The following is a 13,063-nucleotide window of genomic DNA, read 5'->3' on the forward strand; positions in this document are numbered from 1 at the left end:
GGCAGTGCTGGTCCCTGAAGATACTGGCACATGCAATAGCAAGCAAAGTACAGTACAGCTGCTATCTCAGCTGCAAAGGATGGTAACAGGACTGTCAATAAGGCCTGCTTGATACCATACTGGGAAGGGAATACCGGTCGGTAGCGGGCCAGAACCAAAAGGAACGGAGCAACTTTGTCACCATCATGCATGCGTGCCTGTGGGAAAACTGCTGCCCACAACTTATCTATTCCCTGGTGCGTGGGTCTCACTTTGCACAAAGCCTTGGGTGAGGATGAGCCTAGGTGGTGGCAGCATCATGTTATGGGAATGTTTCTCATCGGCAGGGACTGGGGGGCACTTGTCAGGATAGAAGGGAAAATGAATGGAGCAAAGTACAGAGAAGTCCTTGAGGAAAACCTGTTGCCCTCTGCAAGAAAGCTGAAACTGAGACAGAAGTTCCTTTCAGCATGACAACCACCTAAAGCACACAGCCAAAGCTACACTGGAGTGGCTAAGGAACAAAAAGGTAAATGTCCTTGAGTGGCCCAGTCAGAGCCCCGACCTAAATCCAGTCAAAAATTTGTGGCATGACTTGAAGATTGCTGTCCATCAACGCTCCCCAAGGAACTTGACAGAGCTTGAACAGTTTTCTAAAGAATAGTCAAATATTGCCAAATCTAGGTGTGTAAATTTGGTAGAGACCTATCCCAACAGACTCATAGCTGCAATTGCTGCTTCCACCAAATATAAACTCAGGGGGTGAAGACTTATCCAATTATGATCTTCTAGTTTTTTTTTTTTTAATATATAATTTCTCTCTCAATAAAAACTTTTTTCCCCCCTTAACAGCGGAGTATGGTGTGTAGATAAGTGGAAAAAAAATCCTCATTAAATGCATGAAACTCTGAGGCACTGACACAACAAAATGTGAAAAAATTTCAAGGGGGTGTAGACTTTCTATAGGCACAGTATCTCTCAGGAGTAATCAGCTCAGCTGAAAAAAAAAAAAAAAAAAAATGTTTGTAGGGGTCGCTGCTGTTTTATGATTGCAGGGTGGAGCCTCAGCAGCGCCACCCTACTCTAGCGAGAATCTTTGGTATAGAGTTTTCAGGTCGGTGTCTTAAAAGGGAAAAATCCATTCTATAATGGTTAATATTCCATTACAAAAAGGGTGTTTCCCTTTAAGACACCCTAACTGAAAACTCTATACCAAAAGATTCTCGCTAGAGCAGGTTGGCACTGCTGAGTCTTGTACATCTTGATAATAGAAACAATAGATGAAATTAGGATACTCAAATGCTTGTAGACAATACTATCATAGCACCAAAGGGCAGGAATACTTTTGAATTAGCATTTTTGCAAAGAAAATTGCTGAAATAAATAATTGCAGACATCCACTTCTAGTAACTTTGTTTTTCCTTATCCACAAAAGCAAAAATCTTTTGTAGCAAAGGTTTTTCCCTAGAATTCTTTGTTTGAAAAATTTCCAGAAGTTTTAAAATTTCCATTGGGGTATGTAAACTTTTGACTACGAAGTTAATACAAAATTGTGTTTTCTATCTCTCTCTCTAGATCGATAGAGAGATATAAAACATAATTCTGTATTAACTTTGTGGTTTATGTTAATGAAAGACATTTAACTTGTTCAGAGAAGAATAAAAAAAATATAAATGAAATAAGGAGAAATGGAAAAAAATATATATGTATTTACCAAACTTTATATATGTATTTAGCAACTTTTAGTCAGAAATTCCAAGAAACCCAAGTATCCTGGAAGCTCCTACCAAATGTCTCGAAACGTATAGCGAAATGATATTTACATTAATTTAATTAATATTTGTATAATGTTTTAATGCTAAGACTTAATATAAGGGGTCAATTTGATCCCCACATACCCCGCCAAGATAAGCTACCACTGGATTTTATTGGGAGTATTCCACAGCCCTGGAAAATCCCCATGTATTGAATCAACAATTTTAGAGGTAAACTCAGGACAACCTCAAATAGATGCTGTATAATGCTCTCAAAATCCAGCTGCGGCTTATCCCAACACGGTATAGGTTGATCAAATCTAGCCCCAAATGAGATATCAAACAAATGTTGCTGTTATGTCGAAAACTGGGCTATGAGTTACAAAGTAAAGATAACTTACACTTAGTAACTTTGCTTCTGTTGATAACTTCTGAAAATGAGAAAGATATCTTCAATACAGAAGGCGTAAAAACATAGCTTACTTACTTCCAGATAGAAACTGTTTACCATCTTCAACTGCGTTTTAAAAATGTTACCAAGAAATAAATCAATTTGGGAAAACAGGGTTTCAAAAAAGAACAAAACGTAAGTTAACGTATAAATATAATCTATTGACAGCCCTTGGTAATCGGTACTGTAGACCAGTCTATTTTCAAGGAAAAACACTTGCTCAAGTACAGTGATCACGATATATGGAACATCTGATCAACACATTATTTTAGGATCTAAATCATTTAACTTCAAGGAGGTACAGAAAATGGTCTGAGGATGCAAGTGCTGGACTGCTCACATTTGTATTAACAATAAATACCTCTTCTAATACAAAAACAGGGAGAAATTATAAAAGGGGTATAGCTCAGAATAGACTAATGACAAATGAATCCTTACTTGACTTCACAGGTGGTTTGAGATCCTCTGTGTCCACCCGGCTGGTGTCCACGTGGACCAGGAGGTGAGTCAGCCTCCGAACACGAGAATTAAAGACAGCTGCCCGACTCTTGCAGCGCTTTGCAATCTCAGACTTCTCTAGGTACTCATTCAGCAGCCAGGACAGAGGGCTCACCGTAATGTTATCTGTAAGAGACACAAAATAGTCCATATACTGATCACCAATAAATTCTAAATACCATCTACAAAAGCATGTTGGTACTTATATAGAACACTCAGTATGGACTTTTTTTTTCCAGCAATGGTTCATTAGGAGCAACACAAGTGGTTCTTCTAGATGTTCTCCTATCTAACTTTTCCATTAGTAACAACTTGCTGCAAACAAGTCAAATCAACAAGTAACGATTACATAACAGTCCCAGTATTGGTATTTCATTGGGGGGTTACCAAGGAAAATGGTTGATGATATAAAAAAAATTTAAAACACATACTTGAGGGTATTATATTTGCATTAAAAAAACATCCACAAACTACTTTCAGATAATTCTCTCTTAGGGTACCTGACACAGTGACGCTCTGCACTATGGGAGTAATCAAAGCCTCCCAGCACGTACGCCCCAAGGCTTCAGCTGCCTCTGGGTCTGGGAGGAAACGGTCAGCAAACATTTGTTCGTGTCGAAGAGCACTGTTCAACCTGAAAGACAAAAGGAATGTATCAATGCAACTGTGACATAAGAGTCTGCTCGGCCAATTTTATGGCAGAATCTTATTGTTTAGGTGTTTACTCATCCTGGTAAGCTTTTAACTTTTTTTTTTTTTTTTTTTTTTTTTTTATTTAAAAACAATTTTGAAAGAGGAGCAACTGCTTACTTATTAAAGAGCTGCAGGAGCTGCATTTTGTCCTCCAGGATTTCCTGACACCAAGTGTGCGCCTTAGTTGTGTGGAAGAGGTACGTCCTACAGCACAACTGCTCCTTGAACACTGGCCAAAAGGTGGGCTTGGGCCCCAGGATTTCAAATCCATGGACACGTGTGTCAATGCCACCCTGTCTCATGGAAAACAGTTGTGTTCAATACTCAGCAGGAGACATCTGAAAAATCAGTTACTTTTTAAATCATAATAATCTAGTTACAAAGGCAGTAAATAATCTTGTCAGGCACTGGCAAATTGCTTTCAGCATAATGTTAGCTGTTAAGTGAAAGTTTGAAGTACAAAAGTGTAATGCCAACATATCCAGTTGTCTCACCTGCTGACACCTTTTGATTCTGATCTGCACGATAGGCCAGTAGCGTGTCACGTTTTCCAGAAGGACAATGCGGCTGGCTGACGGAGAAACATTCACCTGCATTGACAAGGAAGAACAATTGAAAAGGGGCTTTAGTGAATGAAATACAGTGCCTATAGAAAGTCTACACCCCCTTGAAGGTTTTATTGAGAAAAAAAATATATATTAAAAACACAAAACTGAAAGATCATAATTGCATAGGTCTCCACTCCCGAGTGAACACTTGGTGGAATCACCTTCGGCAGCAATTACAGCTATGAGTATTGGGATAGGTCTCCACCAACTTTGCACACCTAGGTTTGACAATTCTTTACAAAACTGTTAAAGCTCTGTCAAGTTCCTTGGGGAGCATTGATGGACAGCAATCTTCAAGTCAAGCCATAAATTTTCAATTGGATTTAGGTCAGGGCTCTGACTGGGTCGTTGTCATGCTGAAAGGTGAACTTCCGTCCCAGTTTCAGCTTTCTTGCAGAGGGCAGCAGGTTTTCCTCAAGGACTTCTCTGTCTCTTTGCTCCATTCAGTTTCCATTTTATCCTGACAAGTGCCCCAGTCCTTGCCGATGAGAAACATCCCCATAACATGATGCTGCCACCACCATGCTTCACAGTAGGGATGGTGTTCTTTGGGTGATGCGCTGTGTTGGGTTTGCGCCAAACATAACTCTTTGCATTTAGGCCAAAAAGTTGCATTTTAGTTTTGTCAGACCACAAAACTTTTTGCCACATGGTTACATAATCTCTTGAGTGTTTTTTTGCATATTTCAAACGGGATTCAAGGAGGGCGTTCTTGAGTAAAATACAGGCCGCATTTGTGGAGTGCTTGGGATATTATTGTCTCATGCACACTTTAACCAGTCTTGGCCATAAGAGTCAGTAGCTCTTGTAAAGTTGCCATTGGCCTCTTGGTAGCCTCTCGATCAGTCTCCCTTCTTGCTCGGTCATCCAGTTTGGAGGGACGGCCTGATATATTCAAGGCCTTTGATATTTTTTTATACCCATCCCCTGATCTGTGCCTTTCAACAATTTTGTCCCGGAGTTCTTTTGAAAGCGCCTTGGTGCTGATGGTTGAGTCTTTGCTTTGAAATGCACTACCCAGCAGAGGGAACCTACAGGAACTGCTGAATTTATCCTGAAATTATGTGAATCACTACAATTTAACACAGGTGAAGGCCGATTGATGTGTGATTTTGAAGTTGATTGGTTACACCTGAGCTAATTTAGGATTGCTATTACAAGGGGGGGGAGGGGTGGACACTTCTCCAATCAAACTATTTCAGTTTTTATTTTTAATTAATTTTCTAAAAATTTCTCGAATATGTTTCACTTGGATGTTGTGGGGTAGGATGTGTAGATAAATGAAAAAAAACATAATGCATTTTAATTTCAGGCTGTAAGGCAACAAAAGGTGAAAATTTTGAAAGAGGATGTAGACTTTCTATAGGCACTGTAGTTCTAAAATCTTACTTTTTGTGCACTTCCATTCGCTGTATAGGCCTCAAATGTGCTTTTTTTTTTTTTAAATGTGCATGTTAACACAAATTTGTATAGCACCACTCTAGGTTAAAGTGTCTTCTGATAGCATGCCTTACTTTCAGGTACTCTTATGCGGGGATCAAATTTGCTGTGATCAAATATTAATTTTTATTCCCCAATGGCGACCGTGGGAGTGAGCAGGTCAGACACAAAGTAAGTTAGTTATAGTATTAGTTTCGCAGATTGTTGTTTCCACCCCCCCTCCCCACCTATTATTAAGCACTATTTTTTGTAATTTTTGAAAATGCTGACCTCAACATTCCACGTGGTTTTCTCTCAATTCCATGCGTGGTTCAGGCTTTGGTTCAGTATCCCGGCGGTGCAGTAAACAGCGCAAAATAATTTTTTTTCTTAATTTACATGAAGTGTAGGTACCTTAAAAACAGTCCTGGTTTGTCAACGCTTTATTTTTAAACTAGCCTACATGTTAAACAATCAAGCTTGTTTGTTTTGTTTTTAACAAATATTATTTCATTGCGTTTTCTTTGTGTAGATTTCAGTAGACTTTAACTTAATTTAATTACTACTACATCTTAATGTATTAGCGAAAGTAATATAATTTGACATCTCGTAGCCAATGTGGTGTTCCCAATCGTGCTGTTTGTTTAGTTTTCAATGTGTTCATAAAGTTTATTCAAAGTCTGCTGTTGTTGTATAATGAACTACTGAAATCAAGTTGCTCAATGTCAACATCCATGTGTTATTTTTACACGTCATTAAAACCAGAGAGTAGCAGTTATTGCCGCTGATTGCAAACACTTAGATTAATTTTTTTGTTTCATATACCACATTGACAGCATTCATACGATGTGCACAAAAACAGAGATTTACTTTCACATAGCAGAAAACGGTCAAATACACAAGCAAAGTCATACTGTATATGTTTTTTCGGGCAGACTGATTTGGAACGGTGATTAAACAAGAATGTATTTCGGGCTGGCTTTTCAGTGGATTAAGGCACTTGTATTGCCCAAGGGGGTGTCAAACAGTGACATCACTATATAGTATTTTACCTGGTTCATATTTATTTATTTTTTTGAAAGGTGACCAAATTGAAAGCTAGGAACCAGACGCCCATAAGGATTTTGAACTCTGTTATGCTATATCATTTTTCCTGGAAAGTGAAATTCTCTCCAACCAGCTGCTTACCCCAAAGACTGGAATGTTTTGTTACTTACTGTGTTAAGTTCAGTGTTGATATTTGAGGGGTCATCACCACCCATCACTATTATCCGTGCTGGCATGTAACTGGAGTCTTCACTAGCCACCAACACTACCAGCTGTCTGTGTTAGAACAGCATAATGGGTCATTAGTTTAGGCTCAGGGAACATATTGAAACAATTCTGGTGGAATATTTACCTCCTGTACAATAATATTTTTATTAATAATTTATTATAACATTTGAATCGCTCCTAAAATGGTTTCACAATATTCGGAAAATAACTGACATATTCCATTATCAAAATTACCTGATCACCACCCCCTTGTACATGTAAATGTTGATAAAATGGGAACCTGTGCTGCCATTAGATTCCCAGTATGTTTTGGGGTTCTTATCCGTCAGCTTGTTTGCTCTATGATGATTGGAGGAAACGTCCACCTTTTCCCAACATTTATCCTCTTTAAGCTCAACACTAGATCCTAAGGACAAGACCGAGTGAGAGAAATTAGGATTTAGTTCTTCACTATGTATTCCAGTTGATAACTAGGATTAATTAATGTCTACAATAAAACATGCATTCTGCCATTTTGCAAAGGGTATTACAAAATTGACAAGTTTCAACGATTTGCATTTAACAATGAAATGACGTATCACGAACAGAACATTTTGGAAACTAGTGTCAGATAACAGTCTAGAAGAGCATGTATGTGTGCGAAACAGAGGCACAAAGAGATGGAATCAGAGATGATTTTAACCCTGTTGCTCCTGTACACTAAACTATTACACAAAAAGTGATAATTCCTTTAGCAGAATTGCAGTAATTATAGTAGTTTTACATCCCATCTACCACATAAAAAACAAGGCTCATTTTCAGAAGGGAAAGCAGTCAGGAACATAACTTAAAAGGGTGCTTTCCAACAATGCACTGACTAAATATCTTAACTATGGCATGCAGTCGTATCTAAGACTTCAGATAAACTGAGTTCACTCAGAGAACACAGACCTTGGCACAGGTTTCTAAGAAACACATCAAAGAAGGGGATGTTGATTTGTTGATGGCTCCTCCGATGTTCCTCTATCTGTCCCAATACCATCTGCACAAAAATAGCAAATTACAGGAAGGAATATATTATTCAGGGACTTTACACAAATTACACTGTGCATTAACTGTCCTATTCTAGTCACTACAATTAGTTACTGCCCTTACATAAACAATAGCACAGTTCAAGAGGGAATGCAGTACAGCTTTGAATTCCAAAAACTGCAAGGGGTACTTCACTGGTCTAGCCAGCAACTACTTAACTTGAACTTGGAGTCAGCAAACAAGAAAAGCTATGCAGCTATACAGGCTAATAGGCCCCTCTAAACATTTAAGAAAATAATGTCATCTCGGGAATGTCCTAGTTAAAATAGGACTGACAAAATCTTGTACACACATCCCCATATACAAACATCTCTGAGAATGCTCCCTTTGTACCTGTATGCAGCCAGCCAGTATACTGGTTGTCATTTTCTTGTAAAGGCTGGCATATTTCTCACAGTCACTGATCAGGTCACGCAGCTCTGTCACCAGCAGCAAGTTGGTGCTGTGCTTGTCCAGGGCGTTGATCAGCGCTTCCTTAGTGCCTAAGCGACACATTACCACAGCATAGTCCTTATTCGTTGTGGCTAGTCGGTGCAAGAAACGGATGAACAGCTGCACAACCTGGTGAAAGTACAGAAAATAAATAAATGAACTAGCTTTTTGTGCAATAAGGGTATTTAGTAATACTCTATTAATTATTCTAAAATGACTGTGCAAACAACACGCTAAGGCGAAGTGTCTGCAATGAACGTTGGAGTAGCTCTAGAGAAACACTACAAGATACACTGATGTGTCAAAAGTAAATTAACTAACCATACAACTTGAAGGAAAGGACTGACGAGACAGTGGTTGTTTTTGCCATCATGAACTACATGGATTTAGTATGGTTTGTTATTTAATTTCCTTTACCTCAGGGACAGTGCAAAGTACATATGTTTTTGCAGTGTAATGCCTACCAGGTTACAATAGAATCAATTCCTGTTCACAAAGACCTAGGGAACATTGAATTCAAATGAACAGATCTAAGACTAATACTAAGAGGGTCATGCAGAATTAACTGAACAACTGTGCCAGCAAACCAAGTAAAAGCTACAGCATGTCATAATTGCAGCTTTAGCAGCCATGTCTAATCTAAATGTTTTAGGTAAATATTTGTGATCAAGTCCAAATGAGATTACATAGTAAGCTAAAGTTGTTAGTCTATGGCCCAGCAAATCCCTGTTAAGAGAGATAAGGAACATTGAGACTAGTTTAATCTAGCAAGCGTTACACTGTGCCAAAAATGGATGTTACTAACTTTTTACTCAGAGCATTGCTTGCAACTGTGGTATTTATTTGAAAATTTGAAAAAGTAATAATAAAGTAATGGCATCTGTACTTCAACGGTTTGTAATGGCCACTTCAAATCTGAAATGGAAAGCTTTGACCGTGTGGCCACATCACCTTTGGAAAACTACTGCCACAGACAGAACTTTACCTAAAGAATTATTGAGTAAGAGTTATGCCACTAGTCTTACGACCACAAAATTACAGTCTTATTAGGTCACAGGTCAAATGTACTGTCTGACAGACTTTGCCTGATTTTTTTTCCTATAGAGTTTAGAATACCAAGAAAATAGGCATCTTGGTTTACAATATTTTAGCAGTTGAAGTAGAGGAAACTGGGATCGGTACTTATGACTGGTGCTTTTCTCTTACCTCTCTGTCACCAATGTGGGCTGTCATGGAGGATAGGCAGGGCTCAATGCTTTCATGCCAGGGCAGGACATCTTCCTGGTAGTTATCTAAAAACTTGTTTAAAGTCCTAGAGGGAAGGGAAAAAAAAAAAAAAAAAAAAATATTACGCAGGATATATAGCCAGTGGCAATTGGAATTTCTTTCTCCAATTCATTTCTGTACTTCATGTGAGGCTGTCGGAACATATGAGTACATTCTCAGAGGAAGGAGAGAAGGATTAAAATTGACTGGAGTCAATATACCATCAGATCCCAGTTACAAAGACTGAATTGGCCAGACTGTAGGTTTACTTTAGCAAGAAAGCTTGAAAAAAATGGTTGTTCATAACACTGACACAGGTTATAGCTTGCAACTGTGGAATTAATTTCAAATGTAGCTGACAAGAGAGCTTCTTCTTGAGCCACGCAAGTTTCTAAAAACGGAATTCCGGAAGTCTAGCACCTAAGCACAAACATTTATAAAAGTGTTTACATCCCACCCCTACCACTTCTGGATTGGCTAGTTGTGGAAGAAGCTGATCTTTTATACAAGGAAGCCCAGAAACAGCCACTCGAGAGCCTCTGGCAATGCACAGACTAATCTTTTAAACTTAAGGTATTATTTATGTTTTTTGTGAATTAGCAAATAAGTGATACTGACTTCTTAACACATAAACCTGACATTTAAAAGCAGAAATCTAGTAAAGTTATTTTACTGTAGGTACTTGGGTATTGCCAGTTTATAAAAAAATAAAAATAAAAAAGCGTTTTTTTTTTGTTTTTTTTTTTTTTAATAAAATGATTCATCTATTTTATGGTCAAGCATGTTCTTGTTGGGATGTTTACTATTTAGAAGCATCTCAAGAAAAACTTTTCCTTGCAAAAAATGTATGATTTTTTTCTTTCGATTTTAGTGTTGCTAACCTAGTTTGCCATTTACCATATTTACATATTTTATATATTTAAAAAAATTACACTTTTTTTCTTTTACTAGATTTGAAGAGATTCGATATTAGTTATTTATTGGAGATGCACAATCCATCAATTAGTGAAACATAAAACATGAAGTCTGACAAATGTTTATAATGATATAAATGAAATAGAAATATGATATTCTGTACGACATTTTATTTTAAAATAGACTACATTTCATGACGATGTATTTATGTATTAACCATAAATGAATTTGGGGGGGGGGGGGGGATCCCCCCAGTGAGTAGGAAAAAAATAGTGTCCCAAAATAGCTGTAAAATGTTGTACACTGTTTAAAAAAAAATAAGTACACAAGAAATAAACAAAATCTGTGGTTCAGCAGTCAAATAATATCTGAATTCCACAAAGCAGCAGTAATAGTTGCCAATGACTGTGTCTGTGATGCAACAAACTAAAACACCTGTACATCAGGAGTTGAATTCAGCTGAGGGAAAGAGTGGAAAAAACAGGCAGAAGCTACTTTAATATTTGAGTAACTCCCAAGTATTGCTTATTGTAGTTGTACTCTTGGTATGTTACTTACATTTACTAGCAAATGTGTTCCAAACTGCATTGAAAGGAACATTTCCTTAAAGTATGTTATCCATTTATTGAGGTGAGGTGGGGTCACAGGGAACCTTTTGTGGATCTTGAAGAATTTTGTGAACCATTCAAGCTACAAGGCTAGATCCACCCCTGTTAATCACCAGTTGATTGATTGTGTTAACTGTTAAATAAAACCAAAACCGTACAAGTTATTTTACTTTTGTGTGTGTGTTTTGTGCGACAGGGATGAGGCAAGTAGATTTAAGAACAGATGGATTTTTTTTTTCAAAATTTGCACACCCCTGACAAGTGACTGAATTGACCAAATGTTTGCTCTCACAGCTTTGAACTGGAAAAACAACACACCCCATGAGAAAAAACAAAAACAAACAAAAAAAACACCCAACATGCAATCCAAGTATTGGATTGCAGCTTGTGTTAGTGATGCAGTAATATGAAATAATTTAGCAGGTTAAGGATTCTTCTGAACGGCTGCAAGGTAGAATCCTGACAAATACTAATTTCAGAGTCTGTAAGTCTTCGCTGACAGAAAGCTGTACTTCTGGACAAAATACAATAATGTGCTTTTTTTTTTTCCTTTTCCCCCCTTTGCAAAAAGTTATCAGCTTATACAGGCTAGCCCAATCCTAATGAAAAGCTGCTGCTTACACAGTATTAAACATTCGTTAAAGTTTACAAAAAAATAGTGACTTCCCTCAAATAACATGTTTCCATTACAGCCTGGATCTCCTGACTACTAGTTCTTAGGTCACCCCCACAAACTGCCTGAAGGTTACATAGGAGAACTGGTGACAGGTTTACAGTGTGCAAGGAAGTGCTTAAATCAGTACAGCACACCAGTGGTTCTCGAATTAAAAATACCCCCGATTACTATAGCTACCGATAGCATTAGAAGGTGACAGTGTTTAGGTGCACTGCAAGGAGTTTGACCAGCTTGTGTCATTATTCCTGAATCTTTGAACACCATGATGCTGCTGTACTTCAGAAGTTCACATTGTTATCAGGAAGACACACAGGATTTCTGAGAAACTTGAGTGTTGCTGCTTTTAGGACAATACTTCACACAATAAAAGCATGTGCTCTGCATTCTTTATGCTTTTATGTCCTCCACGTAGTTATTTCTACAGAGCAAAGAGGGAGTACACAATGCAATGCTGTACATACAATATGTTGTGTTTGTAACGCACCCATCCTGGATTTCATTTTACAGGTGATAAAGGCAATGTTGCCTACCTCAGGACAGAAAGCTGCGTGGCCTTGTCCATCCTGTGGTGCTCTAGCGCCCGCACAAGCGCCTGGTAGGAGTCCTTGTCTTTCATGATATCACTCAGCTCCTGGTCCAGCCGGGGCACCTCGTCACAGATCAGTCGCTCCAGAGTCAGGATGATCTCCTTGGTCGCAGTCATCTCCTTCAGGCTCACCAGGAGCATCTTTAGTTCCATGTCCTTGAAGTCCAGCTCTTCCTTGGGCTCTGGAATCAACAAGAGATTGAAGTCAAGAATACACAAAATGTTTAATCAAACATAATTGGTCAATGCCTAAGTTAAATGCAGTGAAACTGAAGAAGAAACATTTAAAATGATAGCAGCTGAAGAATCTTTTAAATTGCAAATGTCATGCTTGCTGGCTCCAGTAATTACTTTTTTTAGCTTTTCAAAACTACAATTAAAGTGATTGGATTTTCACTATGTACGTCATAAAGACATTTTTCTTACCCAGTCCTGTTGGGAGCTTGTGGACCATTGAGATGTGACTAAGGGCAACAATGGCCAGCCTTTGTACTGGGCTTGTAGCAGAGCTACTCTTTTTTCCTATGCAGCGGTTCAGGACAAGACATACATCACAAGCCACTAGCTGCTCCGCCAGGCTCTTGTGGTACGACACCAGCATGATGATCACAAGTAGGCCATTGCATACTGCAAGGGAGCAACTAGGCAGAAAAATAAATAAGTTAAAAATACATACTCGCTCTCATAGGACATGTAGGAGAAGTCACAAGGTCATATTACGTATTGGCACAAATCAAAGTTTACCAGAAAGAACAGCAATACAGGTCAGACGGTTTACTTTAGTGAGCGTGACGCTGTGCCAAAGAAATGGTTCTTAGTAACCGACAAAGAA

At 38.3% G+C, this 13,063-nt stretch overlaps 1 protein-coding gene across 3 annotated transcripts in view; it reads right to left on the reverse strand.

Annotated features, from left to right (window-relative positions):
* LOC121315691 (cullin-9-like) overlaps positions 1 to 13,063 on the reverse strand; it is a 59,593-nt gene that overhangs the window by 21,348 nt on the left and 25,182 nt on the right. For 2 of the 3 annotated variants that reach the window (XM_041250003.1, XM_041250006.1), the window contains exons 11-22: positions 12,658 to 12,872; positions 12,176 to 12,413; positions 9,387 to 9,492; positions 8,082 to 8,309; positions 7,608 to 7,698; positions 6,912 to 7,083; positions 6,620 to 6,725; positions 3,870 to 3,965; positions 3,493 to 3,668; positions 3,183 to 3,316; positions 2,623 to 2,808; positions 2,135 to 2,164 (exon numbers count right to left, since the gene is read on the reverse strand). In XM_041250003.1, the coding sequence (XP_041105937.1) occupies positions 2,135 to 2,164; positions 2,623 to 2,808; positions 3,183 to 3,316; positions 3,493 to 3,668; positions 3,870 to 3,965; positions 6,620 to 6,725; positions 6,912 to 7,083; positions 7,608 to 7,698; positions 8,082 to 8,309; positions 9,387 to 9,492; positions 12,176 to 12,413; positions 12,658 to 12,872 (1,778 nt within the window). The remainder of the gene's footprint in view (positions 1 to 2,134; positions 2,165 to 2,622; positions 2,809 to 3,182; positions 3,317 to 3,492; positions 3,669 to 3,869; positions 3,966 to 6,619; positions 6,726 to 6,911; positions 7,084 to 7,607; positions 7,699 to 8,081; positions 8,310 to 9,386; positions 9,493 to 12,175; positions 12,414 to 12,657; positions 12,873 to 13,063) is intronic. The other variant, XM_041250005.1, reaches the window with a different exon arrangement.

This window comes from Polyodon spathula, chromosome 5, assembly GCF_017654505.1.
Source record: "Polyodon spathula isolate WHYD16114869_AA chromosome 5, ASM1765450v1, whole genome shotgun sequence".
Taxonomy (NCBI): domain Eukaryota; kingdom Metazoa; phylum Chordata; class Actinopteri; order Acipenseriformes; family Polyodontidae; genus Polyodon; species Polyodon spathula.